The sequence below is a fragment of the Gouania willdenowi genome, chromosome 21 (assembly GCF_900634775.1).
Source record: "Gouania willdenowi chromosome 21, fGouWil2.1, whole genome shotgun sequence".
NCBI classification, from domain to species: Eukaryota; Metazoa; Chordata; class Actinopteri; order Blenniiformes; family Gobiesocidae; genus Gouania; species Gouania willdenowi.
In genome coordinates this window covers 15,606,295-15,627,010 of record NC_041064.1, presented here as the reverse complement: position 1 = coordinate 15,627,010, position 20,716 = coordinate 15,606,295, and the positions used below count along the sequence as shown (strand labels likewise).

The 20,716-nt window shown below is 37.9% G+C and overlaps 2 protein-coding genes across 2 annotated transcripts; one reads left to right on the top strand and one right to left on the bottom strand.

Moving 5' to 3' along the window:
- Positions 1 to 249: 249 nt before the first annotated feature.
- LOC114454737 (immunoglobulin superfamily member 3-like) lies at positions 250 to 10,946 on the bottom strand. Its single transcript, XM_028435439.1, has 10 exons — positions 10,795 to 10,946; positions 9,083 to 9,451; positions 8,573 to 8,989; positions 7,341 to 7,745; positions 6,844 to 7,209; positions 4,392 to 4,763; positions 3,913 to 4,302; positions 3,417 to 3,830; positions 1,755 to 2,147; positions 250 to 1,681 (listed from the first exon to the last, which is right to left on the bottom strand). Exons 1-10 carry the CDS (start codon positions 10,862 to 10,864, stop codon positions 1,488 to 1,490), a joined length of 3,390 nt encoding a protein of 1,129 aa, XP_028291240.1. The 5' UTR covers positions 10,865 to 10,946; the 3' UTR covers positions 250 to 1,487.
- Positions 10,947 to 14,465: 3,519 nt separating this feature from the next.
- LOC114455130 (kelch-like protein 6) lies at positions 14,466 to 19,151 on the top strand. Its single transcript, XM_028436172.1, is given in 13 exon segments — positions 14,466 to 14,539; positions 14,595 to 14,767; positions 15,894 to 15,941; positions 15,944 to 15,984; positions 15,987 to 16,076; positions 16,673 to 16,766; positions 16,769 to 16,806; positions 16,808 to 16,832; positions 17,369 to 17,592; positions 18,606 to 18,771; positions 18,899 to 18,954; positions 18,956 to 19,045; positions 19,047 to 19,151. Coding segments are annotated over 13 exon segments (1,224 nt in total).
- Positions 19,152 to 20,716: the final 1,565 nt, after the last annotated feature.

Below are 20,716 nucleotides of genomic sequence, written 5' to 3'. Positions count from 1 at the left end.
TAGTTTGATTGTTTCATCAAGGTCATTCCACAAAACCACCCCACAAATAGAAATACACGTACTTTTTAAATTAGTCCGAGCATACTACTGTTTCAGGTTTAGTTTCCCTCTAAAGTTATAGAGTCTGTGAATAGTTTTTGTACGTTTACAGGTAGCAGTTTATTTTTTGCTTTATATATTATCTGTGGAGTCCCAAATTGTTCTAGTAGCATTCACGTGGATTTGGTAAATTCAAAAACGGCACAAATATTTTTCACATTCATGTTCGAATAATTTTAATGTACAGTTCATATTCAAAAAAGAAAGTTAAGTTTGAGAACCACTGTGTTACAATAAAGTCATCTCACAGTAATGCATAAAAGTCTGCAGGACTTAATTGGACATTATTTCAGCATTCAAATGTACATATTGGCAGATTTCAGGCAACTCTTTTGAATAAAGAATTGACTCTTTCCAAATGCATATGAATGACCTTATGTGTATGAACAAAGGCCCTGATTCTAAGTGCACTATGATGTTTTCAGAGAATGGGGCCCAGTGGGTTATATCAATAATGACTGAAGATGACCTTACTTTCTAGATCAAATGTCTCCTTTACTATCTCGTACTTTTAAACCCCCCTTTTGAATGACTGATAGGTTGATTTTCTCCAAACTATTTGCAAGAGCAAGGTGATTCGTTACATGGTGATGAGCTAATGTTAAAGATGTACCAAATGTTGGATGACATACCTCTGAGGTTTATATGTGTTTGCCTTCCCTGACCAGCCCAGAGTTTACAAAAATCCGGCCAGCAGCTCTCAGCAGGTCACATTTTTGTTAAAGCAGAACAAAAAGTAACTTTTTCACCTCAATAAATCCTTTTCATAGTCCCTGTGAGGGTAATACAAGTGTTTATGGGGTGATTGGGGGGTCTTTCATCTCTCCCTGCTGTCTCTGGCCAGAAAACCGCACTTGCAACGTTCCTGCCTCCGAATAAACTGTCTATTATATGCAACTCAGTTGTCCATAAGACTTATTTTACACCATCTACACCACAAAATGCAGCAGTGCAAACGTCTGTCACAAGTGTGGACCACACAGTCGTCTTCTTCAAAACCACATCCTTCCCGTCTGATTTTTTTGTGACATAGAACTCCATGTTTAAAATCTCACCACAAAGTGCTTTGACTTCCTCTGATCAAAGTCACAGTATTAAGCCCGCTAGCATGTTGCTACATACAATGGAAACAGTCAGTAAGAGAGTACTCTGCTTTGTAGGTGTAAAACAGCCAAGTTCATCTGCTGCAAAGCATTGTCGTCCACAGCAAAAAGCGGGGGTGAAAATATAAAATTCAAAGTAAAATAGTGAGGGTAGACAAAGACGCTGCATATACAGATATGAAAAAAAAATAGTTGTCTGTGCTTAGATTAATTTGCAAAGAAAAACTGCAAACGTCACAGCATGCACATGCAAAGGTGGAGGCTTTTTGTCCTCCTCTCTCAGGTTCAGTCACTTGCTTTAAGATTGATCTGTTCTTCCCACAGAGATTTTTCTGGCTTTTTGTCTCCCAAGGGTGTTTTCCTGCAAATCCTTTTCACCAGTAGCAAAATGACAAACAGCGAGATGATGGTTGTGGCAACAGTAATGATTATCCAGGTCATAGAATGGCACTGAGATTCAGAGAACGTTTTAGGATTTCCTGTAAGACAAAATAAAACTATAATGCATGAATGAATTAATTAATTAATACACTTGTGCTACTTGTAGCTCACCTTCTGTATTAACTTTAATGACTAATCTTCCAGACCGTTCCACACCCACTTTTCTCCATCCACTGCTCAAAGAGAGCAACCACTCTTCTACCTCACAAAAATACAGGCCACTACTTTCAGGCCCAGTATTCAAAATAGTGAGATCATATTGTCCTGGTAAGGGGTATCCAAATCTCAGGCTGACACTTTTCCCCATCTTGGTTTCTAAGGTAAAGTTTCTATAAACTGTGAAAATTGAGCTGTGCTCAGATTGGTTCGTCTTCTGCCAAAACCATGTGACATGAAACTTGGACAAATTGCTGGATCGCTGAATGATGTGACAGGGAACGGTGAAATCTTGCAACATGCTCACATTAAACACCCTATCCGTCTTAGCAAGGGACAGATTATTTTCTGTAAGAAAAAAAGGACACAGTTAAATGAGAAACATTTTAATAAGCCCTTGTCTGTCAGGTCTAACCAATCAATGAGACTTTAATTAAATTCCTCGGTATACAGGCAGACGAGTAAGAAATCAGGGGAAGAAAAACACAAAAGAGTGATTAAGGAGCTTTTGCAATGAGTGAACACAAAACAGAAGAGGGAAAAACACCACAAAATAAATTTGCTGAGCTAGGGGAAGGAATAAAGAGGAAGAAACAGAACCAAGACAATCACCCGAACCTTTAAAAATATCAAAATGAGAACACGTATGTGCTCAGATCAGGCGTAGAGGGTGAAGGATAGTTGAAATGGATGAAAACGAGTCACAAGTCAGCAAAACAAATGCAGTTTTACGGAAGTACACAGTGTTATATGAAATGACATGCATGTGAAAGAAGGACTTTAGTTTTTGAGGAACTAAAGTCATCTGACCTCCCTTTTTTTAAAGCCATCTGACCTCAAGAGGGTTGAATCGAATGTCTAAAGCTGCGTTCACACTGGAGGCGGAGCAAAATGTTTGCGCTGCCAGATTACATACAAATTCTTCTCCGGTCGGCGCGGTTTGATTTGCGAGGCAAGAGCATTGGTCGCGGTATGAGCGCTCCCGTTTTTCCGTGACATTCGTCATTTGCTTGAGTTGAAAATATTGAACTCCAGCGAATGTTTTGCATAACGCGCAAATGCGAAAGCCAATCAGAGTTCTTGTTGTCAATGACGTCAGGCTGTCAACGAGAAAACCGGTCTTTTCACCCATTTTAGCATGGAGGAGAAAATAATCGTGGTGGTGTGCGACCACCCGGAGCTCTAGACGGCCAGTTTTTTGTTACTGGTACTGGATTTGGCACAGCTCCTGAATAAAACAGTGAAACTCACCAAGTTGTATGCATTGTTGGTTAATCTGGTGAATCCAGGAGCGCCGGCATCGTGCATTTTGAAGGCTCTTCAGCTTACACAGAAGGAAGTTGATGGTGAAAAGAAGTGAGCCTTTTTTATATTCGCTTCAGACGCGCATATGAAGCGAATATGGGGAAAGAGTTTTTTGATCCTGCAGAAGCATTCGCGCGGTGCCCACGTCACGAAAATTTGCTCCGCATCCAGTGTGAACGCAGCATAAGAGCAAAGCCACAGATTTGTGTTTGACAAAAGCTATATGAAATGTCAGTAAGCTTTGCTCCAAATAAAGACTACACTGTGGCTGGAACTATAACTTCTTTTTAAGCTGTGTAAATAGTGTCTTACCTGTTATATTTACTCTTAGAGTAATTGGGCCAGCAATGTCAGATGCCTTTTGCTTCCAGTGCCCCTGAGGATCAAGCTGATATTGCTCTACTTGGCACCAGTAAGCTCCACTGTCCTCCTCACGGACCATTTGAATGGTAAGAACGAAATTGGTTTGAGAGGGTCTTGACAGCTGGAGACGGTCCTTTAGGTTTCGGATGCTCTCATCTTCTGGGTAACTCAGTAGGCCAGTGTAATCAAGCTTCACCAGGGAGACATTCCTGGTAGAAGAATGTTGTCCAGAGTAGAACCAGGTGACTTTGTATAAGTAAGAAGGACCAGTTACACCAGAGATGATATCACACTTCATCTCCACACCCTCTGCTTCCTTGGAGACCAGCAGCTGATTCATCTTGTCCAATCGGAGGTCATTGTCTAGATCACAGCCAGAGGGTTAATGAAATCATATTTTTATTTATTCTGAACTTTATAATCTTTAATAGATAATATTACATACCAGGCTCCGTAATTGTAAGTTTTGTGGTCTTAGACACCACGGAGAGCTGATACCAATCGCCGTGAGGATTTTGTAGCCATTCCTCGACTCTGCAAATGTACGATCCTCTATCAGAGATTTCAGCTTGGCGAATAGTCAAGACAAAACTAGGTCCACTGATACGCCTCATGCTGATTCGCTGCCTGCTTCTTGGCTCCATCTGAGCCCCAAACTTTACAAAGGCATTTCGATCTGAGCGTACAATGGTTTTGTTTTCAGCTTCTTGAAACAGCCAGGTGACATCATAAAGGGCAACTGCAGAGAATTGTGACGTAACCGAGCACTTTAATTCTATATCTGTGTTGATGTTTTCTTTTCTTTTAGAACTGGTGGATAGGACAAGGTTACTCTCTAGAAGAAAAGGAGAACAGTGATGAGGGCAATATAAGAATTACTCTTATTTCAATGAATTGATTCACATTCTGAAAGGTGTTAACTACCTTGATTGTGCACCACGACAGCTACAGGATTGGACAAAATCCGGTTCCTGCTTCCATTCTCAATACGGACATCCAAACCACAGCAATAGCTTCCAGCTTCTCTGTCGCTGGCACCAATAATTTGAAGGTAGTAAATAACTTCCTCATTATTCCTGGTTTCTACCTTCACCTGGTACCGGTGCTGCTTCACAAACCAGCTGATGGCACCATCTGAAGACACTGTCAGTATATCACCCGGAGTAGGGGTGTCACAATGCAAGCTCCAGGTCACAGCTATCAGAGCACGACGTGGCCCTTTGATCCGACACATCAAGTCCACATTGTCTCCAATGGCCACTGCACTGTTGCGATTTATCAAAGACACTTTCATCACTTCCTCCCACGTCCAATGCAGCCCAGAGCAGAAGATAAAAGCAGAAAAGATGATTTAGTACTCTTAGTATTTGCGTTTTAACTCAGAAAAACATTGGCAAACCAATGTTTGCTTATAAATGAATGCTGGCATTTGTTTCTTATGTGTAATTTTTATTTTAGATAAAGATAGAATGACATGACTGCAGAGGTGAAAGTAATGGATTACAAGTACTCATGTTACTGTAATTGAGTTGCTTTTATGGGTACTTGTACTTTTTTAAGTACATTTCTAAATCAGCAATTTTACTTGAAAATTAAGTGTGTTTTAAATGAAGTTAAGTAATTTGTTACATTTCTACACTCAACCCTTACTTCGTAAATTATATATTTATTGTTTTTAAATGATCAACGGACATTGTGAAACTACAAAAAAGAAACAATGAAATGCATTACATCATACCCGACCAACCAGATTAATTGTATAATGCACAGCGCCAAAACAGCATTGAATGCTGATTATTTTCCTCAGTTTTAGAGTTCATAAATTTAGAGCCTGAGAATTTATTTTGAATTGAATTTATTGATGTTATTTTAGTTTTTAAAAGGATTGTACATTTTGACAAACCTTTTATTTTATACAGATGCCTTTGCGGAAAATAAATTAGGTTCTAATTGTGCAAGATGTGGTCTCTTGTTAAGTTTATATACGAGATATTTACTCAATGCAAGGGAACCGTGGCAAGACTTATCACCAAAAATAAATGTGGAGGTGAAAGTAACCAGTAATTTTTACTTTGAGTACTATTTAATTCAGCTACTTTTTACTTGTACTTGAGTACTTTATGTATGACTTACTTGTACTTGTACTTGAGTACAATGTTACACCAGTGATGACAAGTGATGAAGCTTCATTAAAAATTAACTTTCATTATTTATGTGTCAAATATTTGTCTGTTGTGGCGTAACGTTGACAAAAATGTACTTCTGGAGGACTTAGTATTTTCAAAAGACATCATTTTCTTCTGATTATAATAAGTTATGCACCCTAAAGCTTGTAGCTTTTTAGTCAAATAATGTTATGTGAGATGTGTAAAAATCCACTGATAATAAAATAAAATAAAAAATAAAAAATTAACATTTCAAACATTGCTATCTGCCTTTGCTGTTTGTTTATTTATTTTATTTATTCATACACAGAGAACACAAAATATTGATAAAACTGAACTCAGCATACAAAATCCAAAATGGGTTTCTTTGGGTGTCTAAGAATTTGCTCAAAATTGCATTATGTAAATGTAAAAAATATATAAAACAACTACTTTAGGCATTTGATAACTGCAGTACAATTTAGACCTTAAAGGTGCAGTTTGCAACTCTTATATAAGTGACTTTTCGTCATATTTGCTAAAGCTGTCACTATGTAAGGACAGCTTTACATGAAACTTGTAATTTGTGTGAAAAAAAAAAAAACAGGCTCTTTGAGTCCCCCCTGCATCCTTTGGCAGAATGCCAGAATGTACCACGACCAAGCAAAAAGAACCAATCAGAACCAGGATTGTGTTTGATGGACTGTCTGACAGCTGTTGCTCACAGGCCCCGCCCTTTTCCCGGGCTGGGGCACCGTCTTTTTTAGTGTATGGTCTGGAGGATTAGACGACGGAATTGGTGACTTTTCTACTTGAAAGGTAATTACTGCTGCTTGATTTACATTATGTTTGATTTGTAATTGTTACACTGGAACTCTGTGGTGCATGTGTTGTTTGTGTGTGCGCAGGAGCCTCCGTGTGGGCTGCTGTGAGTGACACTGTGTTGTTGCTGCTGCTGAGGTGTGTGCACATTGAGAGAGAGAAGCGCTGCAGTAATATGCTTTTAACAGAGCATGTTGTATTACTGTAATGTTGCTGTTGAGCTAATGTTAGCTTGTTTACTCCTCTGAGTGAGGGACTTTGGAAAGTTTGGAGGCAGGGCAGGAGAGCAGCGGGGAGGGAGGGGAGGGGGATCTGAGAGTTGCGGACTGCACCTTTAATAGCAACTGCAGCCGTTAAAAAGCTCTTTAAATGAATCTGATTCTGTACACAGTGATAAAGACATGTCTTACCTATAGGGGAGACTGTCACAGTGGTGGTTTGTGACTGGCTGTGAGTCTGGTGGTTGGTCTTCCATTGGATCACAACACACTGGTACAGACCTGAATCAGTAGTTCTGACCTCATCCAGCTCCAGGGTGAAACTATCGACTGCTGGGCGCATTGCTCTCACTTTGCGACCGGTGAACGCTTCCGATATCTGGATAACCCCGTCCTGACTTAGACTGGTGATATTGGTAAACTGGGCTGCGGATGTGGACTTGTGTTGCCAAATAACAGAGAGTTGACCTTTGATCTTTTCCACTTTACAGTCAAGCCTCAGCCTCTCTCCTTCTGTGATATTTGTGAAGTCGTGCATTTTGAGTGAGAGTTCACTTTCTGTGAAGGTAAATAAATCACAAGTTGTAAGAAAACCATTGCATCTAAAACAAACAACTAAAATACACAATGAAGCTCTGAATATTAGCATGTGCAATGATCTCAGTAAGAATGCCTTTGATTTATCAGACCTGTGGCAGAGATGCTGACCAGCTGAGAGTCAGAGTCCACAGAAGCTTCCTTTGTGAAGGATCCATCCGAGCCTCTGACTTCAAGCCAGGCTCTACATTTATACTCTCCCTGGTCCTCCGTTCTGACACTCTGTAAAATGAGATTGTAATCTGTGCTTCCAGTCCGTTTTACTCTGAGCTCTCTTTTCATTTCCCGTCCACCGTATTCAGAGCCCACAGACAAAATGCCCGTGGGGCCGATGCGAGCGAGCTCGACGCCTCCTCGAAGCCATGCCACAGAAAAGAACCTTCCCTCTGGTTTCAGTGTGTCTATTTTGCAGGACAACAGCAGCTCCTGGTCCTCCTGCAGAGTTGTCTGCTGAGTAAAGATCTGCACCTTCATAGACGATGCATCTGGCATCACGTCTACTCAAAAAAAAACATATAAGAAACCAAGATTGACACATCCTGTTATAACTTCAGCAAAGCGTTCAATGGAACTGCTAAGATAAATGAGTCGACTCGTATCTGGTTCAGCTTTTATTTGAATAGAGCAGTGTTTCTTAAATGGGGGTACGTGTACCGCTCGGGGTACGTGATGGGACTACAGGGGGGCACTTGAGAGAGAGACAGTGGAAAATGAACAAATAAAGTGTTAGTGTTGGTCCCACCCCAGGCATGAGATGACCGGAAATGATAAAAGCTATAAAAATAAATCTATTCAGGAGCCACTAAGTCAGTGTTTTTCAATCTTGGGGACGGGAGCCCATGTTGGGTCGTCTAAAATTTCTGAATAGATTTTTTAAATGTTTTATTTTGATTCTTTTTTTTAACACACAGTCTTAAACAACTGCATTCTATACTTTCACTTTTTTGAAATGTAAATCTAGTTCAACTAAAATCAAGGAATAAACAAAAAAAATAAAAAAATAAATATGAGCTCAAAAATGATCAAAAAACGAATTATGTCTTTGGGGGCTCGCCAAAAATTCTTTATATATAAATGGGGTCACAATCCAAAAAAAAGATGGGAACCACTGCTCTAAATACTGTTTCTTTCCACTTATTTACAAAATGAGATTTTTTAAAATGTGTGTTATCACTTGTTTATTCCATCATTATGCTCTATAGTTGTTTTTAATTTGTTTTCTAAGCAAAATGTTATAGTCGGGCGAAAGGGGGTACATGGATTCAGAAATAAGAGAATAGAGCGTGACTGGAAACAAATAAATGTAATGAATGCTGCTTTTTACCTGAGGCTTTAACTTTAACTGTGATTTCTGTGCCTTTCATCTGTGCAATGGGGTACCAAGAGTCATCAGGATCTTGGACCCACTCTTGAGCCTGGCAGTAGATGTTGCCTTGGTCTGACACCTCGAGGTCTGCAATTTTCAGCTTATAGGTGGCTTCCTTCAGTTTATCTAAGCTGATGATTCCTGCTTGGTATCGCTCTTCAAAGCCGTGACCTGGTTTCAGGGTGAAATCTCTGTCCAGAGATATAATAGGTTGTATATTATCCTCTCCATCCCTATGTAGATACCATGTGAATGAAAGGTGGGTGTGCTGGGTGGTTTTGCTGAAGGCCTGGCAAGTCAAAGTTAAAGTATCGCCTTGGTCAAAGCTCATTGAGGTGGGGCCAGGTGAGGAAACACTCAGGGAGTTGTCGATTACTGTAACATCAGCGAGAAAACAAGGAAGAATTTAGACATTGCTTTTACAGTACATACACACAGATACACAGAGAGCAGGAAGTGATCTGTTACCTTTGACAGTTGTTGCAGCACTGTATTTTCCATTATATCTATATTCAGAGTTCACTACATTGCAGTGATACTCTCCTTCATCTCCTTTCTGAAGGCTTTGTATCTCAAACAAAACTGAGTTTGGAGATACACGCGTCACACCGATGTCTTTCTTCAACATGCGTGTTTGATAAACAGCGTAGCCAAAACTATCATCTTCTGTGCTGATGATGTTGATCTCATTTCCTGAAGCTGTCTTAAAGATAAATTGAAATTGTTTTTCGGAACTCTCAATTTGGAAACCACTCACATTGCAGGAGATGGAGAGCGGAGATCCGACCACACGATACAGTGGTCCAGCCTGCACTTCGGTGTGGACTTGGGCCTCTCCTGAATGAGGCATGAACCACAAATATATACATCAAAATCTGGATAAAGCAAGCCGTGTCATATATCTTCAATATATACATATTCAAACTAACTAGAAATGCTTTAACAAAGGACTCAAACAATGGCAAACATCTAAACAATAGTGCTCACATGAACATTCTTAATTGACTGCTTGCTTAACCTTCTCACCTTATCTTTGTAGCTAATTTATGTGTTTAATTTGAAAACTGCTTCTCTTTCACTGTTGTTATTTTACTCTACACTGCATATTTACCCTTTATTTTCTTATTACTTCTATTGTTTATTTATTTTTTTATCATTATTATTCAAAGCCTCTCGTGGACAAGTGTAGACATCTGGTTTTTGATCAATGTAATTGTGATGTCAACATCAAATACACAATAACTAGGGCTGGGCGATTTTGCCTAAAAAAAAATCTACAATTTTTTAAAGAAAATTTTGATTTTTGATTAGATTTTTGATTTTTTTTAATGCACTTAAAAATGACTGCAGACATCAGATATATTGTCAAAAGTGCAACTTTATTGCTGTGATTGTCCTCAAGAGTTAAAATGCTTAGAACAAACCCAAAATAAAAAGTAAATGAGGCTCTGTCGTTCATCAATTTCAAGCTTTAACCCAGGTTTAAGCAAATGTGCAACAGCGCCTTCACAGTAGCTTCAGTTTTATAATTAAGAAATCAGATAACTACATATTTTATAATATATAACATTACAATTTAAAAAATAATAAACTTTTCCCTTAGCATCTCAGCATAGTGCAAATAAAAAATGAAACATACCTGTGGCGCACATATAGCCTACTCAAAGGGTAAACAAATATAAATATTTTTAACTCAAACAAACAAAGCTAATTATTACAAATTTTTTTTCTTTTCTTTTTTTTATGTTTTAAAAGTTTTTCTTAAAAATAATTGCCTGCGTACTTTAATTGGACCATTCATCTGAAAAATGAAGTGTAAAGCGTGCCAAAAGGAAATGATTATTCATAAATGATCTTTGGTCTTTGTTAAATGAACTTATATACTGAATTATCATGTAGGCCCACATTGTATTATGGCTTACATTTGCCACAAGTACAAGCAATGTTTAATATTAAGACACATTACATATTTAGTCCTTTTTTTAGGGCCTTTTACTTTTTCTAATCATACACAACCTATAAGATAATCTCACAATTTACACAAAAACAATAGAGTTTCACATCTTATTTATAGAACTTACTGTTTGCAAGCTTTGTGTTTAATAATTAATGTTCTTCTAATACTCTATAATTGCCCATAAGACCTCAATAAAACTGAAGGGTTTATTGTAATTGCTTACCACTCTGCAGGAGCAGACTCAGCCACAGGACCGCTCTGGCTCCCCAAAGGGAGAACAGGGACCCACTCATCCTGATCTTGTTTCAATAGTTAACTCACCGCCCTGAGCATACTAACTGTCAACCAAGCAGAATAAAACACTGTGAGATTATCTGCCTGAGCTTTTACGGACCTATTCAGGAGCCTTCTGCCGGAAGGAAGGCTGTGGTGTTCCCTGCAGCATCTGCAATGTTTCTGCAAAAGGAAGCTGTGGTTTGTGGTAAGATCACGGGCAGAAAAACATGACGCTTGGTTAAAACACAAGATCAAGTTTTATAGTCTCATCTATCATCTTTTTTTTTTTAAACATAATTCTGAATATTGAGCTAATGCGTTTGTAAAAAAAAAGAAACACACGCATAATCAAATGCTTCGCTTCTATCTTCTGTATGTATTTCAAGGTTTTAAATTTGATCTGTGATTCGCAGCCTCTCCATCTTGTAATATCTGGACTAATGTCATTTCTCCACCAGCCCTCCACCCTGCTTCATGAATATAATGTCCCAAACCCATCGAGGCTGAAAGCTGCTGAGTCTGGTTCTGCTGAATTTGTTCAAAAGCAGTCCTCCCTCTTCGTTTTCTGCTTTCTCATGCGTTCTTTTGTTAAAACTTTTTTTGTTTTTTTATTCCCCATGTTAAGCATCAGAAGATAACTGAGATGTAGTTGATACAAACTGAGGAGAATTGAAGGCACATATGATTTGCAGGCTGGTTAAACAATAGTGGATGTTGTAATTTATTCACTTTATTCTAAATTCTCCTATTTTGTTAAGTTACTTTAAGGGCATCCTACATTAGAGAGAATGTTGAATTATTAAGGCTGAAGTAGAGATTGGAAAGAGATATTTTTGTATTAATTTTCACCATAATGGGAAGAAAGAGTTTGAAACAGGAAATCAAGAGTTCCCCAATATGGCTGAACATTAACATAAAATGTAATGTTGTTAAATGTTTATATTTATCTAAGGAATTTTTTTAAATGTATTAACAATCGTCCAGCACTGAACCTTTAAACTGGCGAGCGTTTGAAAATTAATTCTTATTTCTAAAAACAGGGTAGTGCAAGAGGACAAAGAGATGGACTCTGAGAACCAAAAAAATATAAATGTACAATATTAAAAGAAGCATTATACTATCAGGGAAGTATTTTCAATATAGTAGCAGAGCTGAAGCAGTCAGTGGGGACCTGATTGACCTTGTTCTGTGACCTTGAATACTCTTCAAAGCATTAGAAATAGATGCATGGTAACAGGTCCAAGTCCTGCGGCCAACAGAATGTGTTGCTAACGCACCAACAACTGGTGCGTCATCATTCAGACGTGAACTTCCATCAGTATTATACAAACAGTGATAGACTCCAATCATATGCATGTGATACACACATAAATGCAGGTATTCAGGATATGATTCACAGAGTGTGGGCCCTGACGGCATCACTGGAGTCATGAGATATATTCAGCACATTACATAAAGAGATTTTTTTCATATTTAATTTACTATGGATTATCTAATCTACACAGGTTTCTTAGTCCTGTATTTTAAACATGTTGCTGATTTTAGTGACTTTCAGGTGTGCTGTGCCACTTCCTTAAAGGGAGCATGTTATGTTAAATCAACTTTTCTGTGTTTTAAACATGATTAAAGTGCTATTAGGGCTTCATACACATGCCCAAAGTGTTTTTTTCATTGATTCCCTCAATTGTTATTTAGAGGGTGATTTGCTCCTTTCTTACTGCAGGGTGAGCCCAAACACCTCGCTCCAATTTGATGACGCGTTCCCACTTTGATGACGAATTTGATGCAGCACTGAGCTGGAGAAGCCACGCCTCCAGGAAGCTCTCTGCCGTGATTGACATGTAAACAGACACGCCCACGAAGGTGAGCATTTCAGCATCCTTCGCACAGTGCTATGTATGTATTTTCTACAGTCTATGTATGCACCGGTGAACGCCCCGCCCCCACGCTCTGTCTCGTGTTTATAAAGCAGCATGAGCTCGGCTACGGAGTGGGTGGGAGGAGGGCGGGCCCTCCTTCCTCTGGCCCTACGTCACCGTACGGGGAGGAGGAAGTCAGTGTCCCGTCTATAGACACGCCCACTCACTCAAATCAGCCTGTTTGTGTAAAGTTGCTCAGACAGGTGAGTTTGGGAAAATATACCTCAAATACTACGTTTTTGTGGTTCTTAGAAGAAATGAAGATGGGTGAAAAATAGCATGACATGGGACCTTTAAAGAAAAAAACAAATATGTCACTCTAACAAACAAAAGAATATATAAGCATACATTTTACTGTTCATGATCCATAATTTTAGATAACTTGTTGGAAACAGCTGCTTTAAAGTATAAAGGGTTTTACTGCAGTGTGGCTGAGCATCGCAGGAAGAATAGAAGGCTGGTGCTGCATCTTTTAGAGCTCCCTCGTGCATGAAACAAACCAGGTGAGGAATAATCAGCACGCCTTCTGGTCACAATGCTTCTCACAATTTTATCCTTTTCTATCCTCGCGAGGAACCGGTGTGAAAAGAACATTATTGTGTAAGACATGTAACAAAGGAAGATGGTGTGTTTCTACTTTCTAATGAAGCGCTTTAGTTTAAGCAGGAGGAATCCTTTGTCCTATACCTTTGAGACTAGACTTAGAAAAGATGTTTTTAACACTGAAAGAAAGAGGAAGTGTGTTGAAACAAATGTTGTACAGAAGTTCCCTGTAGCTCGGAAACCTGAAGTGTGCAAAGACAAGAAAAGAAAAAATGCATCAACAACTCTGGTTGATATTACTATTTGTAATACACAAAGGTATACTGTATACTTTGTGTTTCCTTTGTCAGATGCTTTAATGTGGCTGTTGTGAACAACTGCAGATCTGAAGTAACAGAAGAAGAAGTGTGATTCTTTGGTCTAGTCCGCTATGTTTTTTTTCTCTAATGAGTTAGTAGAGGCAAACATGGTAACAGGTGGCCAAAAATGGTCCAAAAGTGGCAAAAATGTGGCAAGAAAAGAGTGTAAAGTGACTAATATGGACCAAAAGCAGTCAAGAGTGCCGGAAAAAATAGAAAATAAAGAGAAACCAGGTAGTACGTAATGACTAAAGTTAGCTTAAATGGGCAAAATGTGGCAAACAAACAAAAATGTGAAAGAAAATAAAGGCAAAGTGTAGGGAAAAACGGAAACAAGCAGTATTTATTGGGAAAGTTAGCTTATTTGGATGAAAAGTGGCCAAAAGAAAAAGAAAAGAAAAAAAACTGGATAAAAGTATCAAAAAGAACTTGCAAAAATGGACAAAAAGGAAAAAGATTTTGTCAATTGGCAAAAGGAGCTAAAATCTGAAAAAAGTGTCGGAACTTTTTTGAAAAGGGGCAAAAATGGGACAAATTAAGTTACTAAATAGCCAAAGGAAATAGGTTAAAAGGTTTGAAAAAAAATGTTTCCTCCTTTTAAGGTTTTCTGGGGTAATAATGATTAAAATTAACACATAAAGAGCCACATATTGACAATCACTGACTTAATAATGGCTATGTGGTGTCCCTGATAATGTAGTGGCTGGTCTGGACAGAAAATGTCAGGGCTTTATTTTTTGTCACAGTCCACCTCTGCTTCAAAGACGACACAGCAGGGATCAGTGACTTAAGGGAAGATGAAAGTTTTCTCCACTGACCAATGTGACATTGTCCATCCAAGGAAACCCTGTCACTGCTGTCAATTCTTCAGGTAAAATCATTTTTCTAAAGCTTTATACATTTACTGACGTTTTATCTAAACCTAGGTCCATGTTCTGTGATGGACTTAAGGAGAGTCATGAGGTGTGTATGGAAATAAAAAGAGTGGACAGCAGAACAATGTGCTCTCTTCTAGAATACACCTACGCCAGTCAAGTCCACATCGCTAAAGCAAATGTACAGAAAACGCCGTAGGCTGCTACTCAGATTCAAGGAAACTGTTGGACACCACACTTTGTAAACATCAGTGTCTTGTTTTTATTATTCCTTTAAAGAAAAAATTATCATGTGACTTGATGGTAAACTTATGACCTTTTGGGAGAAAAGAAACTCAAGTTTGACCTTCTTTTCTCTTGGTTAAAGTGAATATCTGTCAATATGGAAGCAAAAGACAAATCGGCAACAAACCAAACCAAACAATTACATTTGTTTACTTTGGTTGTTTTGCATTTTATATATAGTAATTAACTGGTAATAAAGTTGCAATAATTGAATTAATTTCTCATTCTCACTACACTTTCATAGCTACATCCATACACACTTGCCTCCAGCTTAGACAAGGCATAGCAAGTATGCATGAGAGACTTGATCTGTTTTTCTATGTAAAACTATGTAATTTTGAATGAAGTTAAAGGTTAGCGCAAACATCATTAATGTGTAACTTATGGTATAAAAGTAAAGTATTCAAAATTAATTTTGGAAGACACACATTTCCACATAAATGCCAAGTTGGAATGTATAACTTCTGCCAAGGAGGTCATATTTTCACAAGTTATTATTATAATATGTTCACAAAATTTTAACCAAATGTAGTATTTAGGCCATGGAAGGTTCCATTATATTTTGGAGGATGCAGGTCAATTTAGGGATTCTGGATCAGTTTAAAGTCAATAAAATTGTGTATCTTGGTTGAATCTTTATGAAATTTGACTCAGTTATGTCACATTGGTTTTTTTAATTATCCCACTGATCATCTGGATCAGATTAGCTTTGCGCTTTAGTCTATTGGGATTTTTCAAAAATATGGGGGTGCCCATACATTTGGACCAACTGTATTGTTTTAAATTGATATAGAAATGTCTTACAAGTCTTTAAGGTGTGAATGATCATGGTACCATGATCAGGATCACTGATCCAGATAACTGTCAATATCTGGTGAATATGGAGTACATCTTTCTCTCTGAGTGCTCTTCTTGTTATTTATTTTTGGCATAGTAAGCAGATTTCTTCCGTTGTTCTTTTTTGCTGCAAGGGTTTGGCGACAGGTATTATACTTTCACACATTTCAAGCATTTTTTTTTTTTTTCCAAAATGTTCCATCAACCAGTAATTTTAGTTGGTGCGAGATGTGCTGGATGCATGTGCCAGCTTTCTGAGCAAGTCTTTGCATCTGGAGAGCTCCCAGCCCTGAGGAGCAGGGCTCAGGACTTTATCACTGCACACACTTCTCTCAGATAGTCCATCAGAAATACTTTCTGAAGCTTCCTGGACATTGTTTGGAAAACATTATGCAGAGGATGATGCAAAGAGTAAAGAGTGTGTTATACTTGGGTGGCCATACCAGTCATTGGCCGATCTTGTTAGATCTTGGAAGCTAAGCAGGTCTGGGCCTGGTTAGTAGTTGGATAGGAGACCACTGAGAATTCCAGGTGTCACAGCGGGAGACAGTCGCTCCAGTGGTATCTGTCATTGTGTCCCAGGGCAAGGCACTTCACCCACATTGCCTAGTATGATGTAGTGTGTGGGAGGTGGTCGGAGGGGCCGATGGCGCACTATTGCAGCCTTGCTTCCGTCAGTCTGCCCCAGGGCAGCAGTGGTTTCAATTGTAGCTCACCACCACTAAGTGTGGAGCGAAAGAATAATGCCTTAATTCTGTAAAGTGCTTTGAGTGTCTATGATAAAGCGCTATATAAAATCCAATGCATTATTATTACTATAGAACACTTGATTGAACATGGTCAATCGCTGGCTACATATACTGGAACCCGTGTAATATGTGAAAAGGTGGAATCAAATAAGCTGACACGACACTACAGTAAAGCCAGTTCTATTCTTTTTTCTATAGTTTTTCAAATTTTGTATTATGTTATGTCTATCTACAGAATAAACGTGTTTGTGTTTGGTCTCTGCACGAACCAAGCCACGTAAGCAGCACTTTCTATCAGAGATGTTCCTGATCATTGGAAGTAGCACTTAAAATGAACTCTTCATTCTCACTGTTTCAAGAAATGGGTGGAGTTTGCCTGTATCACCTTCCTATCACAATGAAAGTCTATACATATCTGGTAAACAAACATTTAGTTTCTCATTTAAATCTTGTCTACTGTGTTTGTTATTGTGATACCATCATTCTGTCTATGAATGCTAAAGGCACTCAGAGCCATTCATCGCAAAGTGACCGAAATTGGATGATTTTAGTCAGCACACCCTGTGGAGCTCTCACACGGCGATGGAATATCACTGCTCTAACGTATTACTTAAAAAGGTTCCTGTGGTTATTTCATATCTTCAAAAATAACACTTTTATCAGAAAAGTTCAGAAAATACCTTTAAGCAAAAATAATGTGAAGATAAACCTCATCAGAACCAACATCAGCAGTAGATTTGCTGTTTACACCTGGAAACACACTCACCAAAATGTAACAGTAGGTGGTAAGTTTGAATGGGCTTTCTCAGTCCTAGTTTGGACACGACAGATAAACAACTAGATGAAATCAATAGACGCATTCCTTTATTGTCTTTTGTTGTGCATCAAAATAGCCCACCAACACGATTTTTTTGGCTTAGGAGCTGCTGTGACAGATTTCTCTCTTCCCTGTAGGAGGTAAAGAGGCGCAGCGTGATGTTTGGATATATAATGGAGCTCAGGATAAGTGGATCTTAATCGAGCCTCTGTTAAACAGGCGCTGGAGACACAAGATGGCAGTCCATGCTGGGAAAATGTATGCACTTGGTGGATTTGGTGGAGCCAAGAGACTGTGGTATACTGTGGAGGTCTCCAATGCTTTTCATAACCGCTGGTCGCAGGTGAAAACTCCACTTGTTGTAATGCAACGTGTTTTCCTCAATGTGACAATGGAGCTTTGGATCATAATATTCCATAAACAAGAGTAATAATTATAATAATATTAATACATTTTATTTGAAAAGTAGCACCTTTCAGGTCATCCAAGGTCACTTTACAGTGCATAAAAAAACCACAACAGTGCATAGTATCAAACCACAATAAAAAATTAAGCTAAAACAGTGAAAAAACAACAGTAAAAAGTTAAGCTAAAACACAGAGACAGATATTGTCAGTTAGTCAGTTTTTTTGTTTTTTGTTTTTTTTTTGTTGCAAATTGCAATAAAGTCCACAATGGATCCAATCTGGATGAAACTCAGTGTGGTAGTTGAGGAACCAACCTGAAAATACCATCAAATTTCATAAAAATCAGTCAATTACAAACTGATATACATTTTTGAAATTTCATCAATGATGAGAGAAAGGGATGTTTTGATTTTTCCAATATGGCCCAGAATCAATATATTGATCCAGATCCACTCCAAAATATAATGGAATTTTCCATGATGTAATGTCTATCTTTGGTTAAAATCTGTTTAGTACTTTTGGTGTAAACCTGCTAAGAGACAAACAAACAAATGGATAAACTCCAGTGAAAATATTACCTTGGCAGAGATTACAAGAATGTTGACAGGATATTTATTATTGTAACTCACATTAGCACAATAAATACTACAATTTTCATTGAAGGCCAAAATCAGTACTTGTACATTGATTTTCAAATGAATCATGGCGATGTTTCCTTTTAGCTTTCAAAAAAATATATTTTAGTCATTCATTTCATTTCTCTTTTCTCTTCACAAATAGAAATGTATTCTCATGAACTCCTGAAACCCATATTGTCACTTTCTTAAAAATTATTCATCCCAGCAAAGCTGTTTCATCCCTTCATCCACTACTACACAGTATATTGTAATTTCATTATTTCTTTGTCGTTTTCTATTTTCATTCATTCCATCTGGCTGATCTTGCTGTAGGTCACACCTCTTGCGAGGGCGTGAGCTCCTTTACTGCTGCAAGCTTTGATGGATGGGTCTTTGTTATTGGTTGCAGGACAAATGGAAAACTGGCCTTTGACAAGATGTATTTATTTATTTCAATTTCCATTGAAACTAAATGCACAAATGCGCTCACATTCAAGAACTGCGTCTATGTTGTTGGTATGTTGGCACTACCAGTCAAGTCTCACTCTATAAATGTACTCAAGTGCTTATTATGAGTCTTGATTTTGGTGAAATCTACTTAATTACATGAAATTTCAATGTATTTCCTCTTATTACTTTATAGGTGGAGCCATGCACCCTCAACTGCTACTCTTCTCCTGGTCCCTTAAGACCAGTCTAAGGGGAAACAGTGAGTTAAGGCATCGCTGCCTACAACAACAAGGTTTTCATCACTGGGGGAAGAGACAAGAAGAACCAATTCCTCTCCTCTGTCAGTGATGCGCTGGGATTTCACCCAAGAGGTGTTGACAGAAGAGAGTTTTTTACCCATGGGAGTGTCACACCATAGCAGCGTCACGCTCACACCTGCCTTGTAATGCATGCTGGCAAACAGGACTCTAGTGTTAATGAGAACGAATGTGGAGAGCAGCTGCATTTGTATACATTACAATGTTTATTTCATTATTTCATGTTAGAGTTATTATAAAATCAGAGTGATTTAGTCATGGCCTCCCTCGTTGTTTTACCGAGAATTAAAAACACCACAGCTGTGGATGAACTTCACAATAAACAATGAACTTGAACATGTTATTTTGACTTTTCTCCAACTCTCAGTTAAAGACTTCTTAAAAGTTAAAGTTGATGTGATCAGAGTAATTTAGAGAGAGAGTTGCGATAACGGAAGTTCGAAATGCTTGACCGTTACGTGATTCATGTAAACTCAAATAGTTAATCGGAAGATTTGAATCCAGTGATTCCGAGAGACATAACTGGGATTTTTGGTTATTTGTCGTCAATAACTGCATTGATATACAATTAATATACAGTACACCATCATATGTATGTGTATATGTTGATAATATATCTAATATAATAATCCACTAACGTGCTTTAATGCACACATTAATGGGTTTAGATACACTGATAAGAAGAAGAAGAAGAAGAAGAAGAAGAAGAAGAAGAAGAAGAAGAAGAAGAAGAAGAAAACAGCCTCTAATGAAGTGATGTTTATTTATTTTTTTGGTTGAGAATTTAGATGCCGTAACACAGGTGTGTCAATCTATTTTTAGTTCAGAGACCAAATATGAACCAGGTTGATCTCTGGACCACAGATTATAGGCGGAAAAATTAAAACGAGTAATTTGAATATTATTGTGCCATAGTTTGTCATTATCTGATATTAAAAAAAAGAAAAACTGAGCAAATATTGCAAATATTGTGGAGTTTTGTTGAATGTATTTATTTTAAGGGGCTAAGATATCTACAACTGAATTAGTTGGTAATTTACACAAAGATTAAGTTTTCTTCAGTCATTTCACTTTCTCCTGAGGGGCAAATTGGATGCTCTTAAGGGCCTGATTTGGCCCCCCTAGCCTTGAGTTTGACACGTTGACCTAAAACTGCCAGGCCATGGGTCTAATTGTGTAATGATTGGGATAATGTCAGTATATTTGTCATGAACAGAGCTTAATATGGGGAAATCTTATGCAATTTAAATACAATCAGTTTTAGTCATATCTGATGCAAAACTGCTCATAATTCAGTATGCACCATCAAAATCCATTAAAGCACCTGAGGAAATCACACTTTACTCCAACCCACTTTTAAAAAATGGATTTATTACAAATGAGTAACGCTTGCACAGGGCTTTACAGTAGTGAACACTGCCATCAAGCGGCTAAAGCAGCAAAATATCACTTTTTTTTTTTTTTTTTTACAAATCTGTTGAAAGGTTAAGGTTTAGTGTGTTTAAAAAAAAAAACAGTGTTTAAAGGATTGTGTTTTTTTTTTACAATCAGCTACTGCTTTTCACCTTTCTTTGATAAATACCAAACGAGAATAATATTGGCAATCATTCATGTACAATTTCAAAATAAAACTACTTGGAACTTGAACTAAGCCAATATGGTAAAACAAAAATTATATTGACATGTAATACATT

Excerpts from the sequence above, each read along its gene's own strand:
- LOC114454737 (XM_028435439.1), bottom strand. The coding sequence starts at position 10,864 with ATGAGTGGGTCCCTGTTCTCCCTTTGGGGAGCCAGAGCGGTCCTGTGG. Across the intron at positions 9,452-10,794 it reads GAGTCTGCTCCTGCAGAGTG|GAGAGGCCCAAGTCCACACC; the intron begins GTAAGCAATTAC and ends TGCCTCATTCAG. Across the intron at positions 4,303-4,391 it reads TGTCGTGGTGCACAATCAAG|AGAGTAACCTTGTCCTATCC; the intron begins GTAGTTAACACC and ends CTTTTCTTCTAG.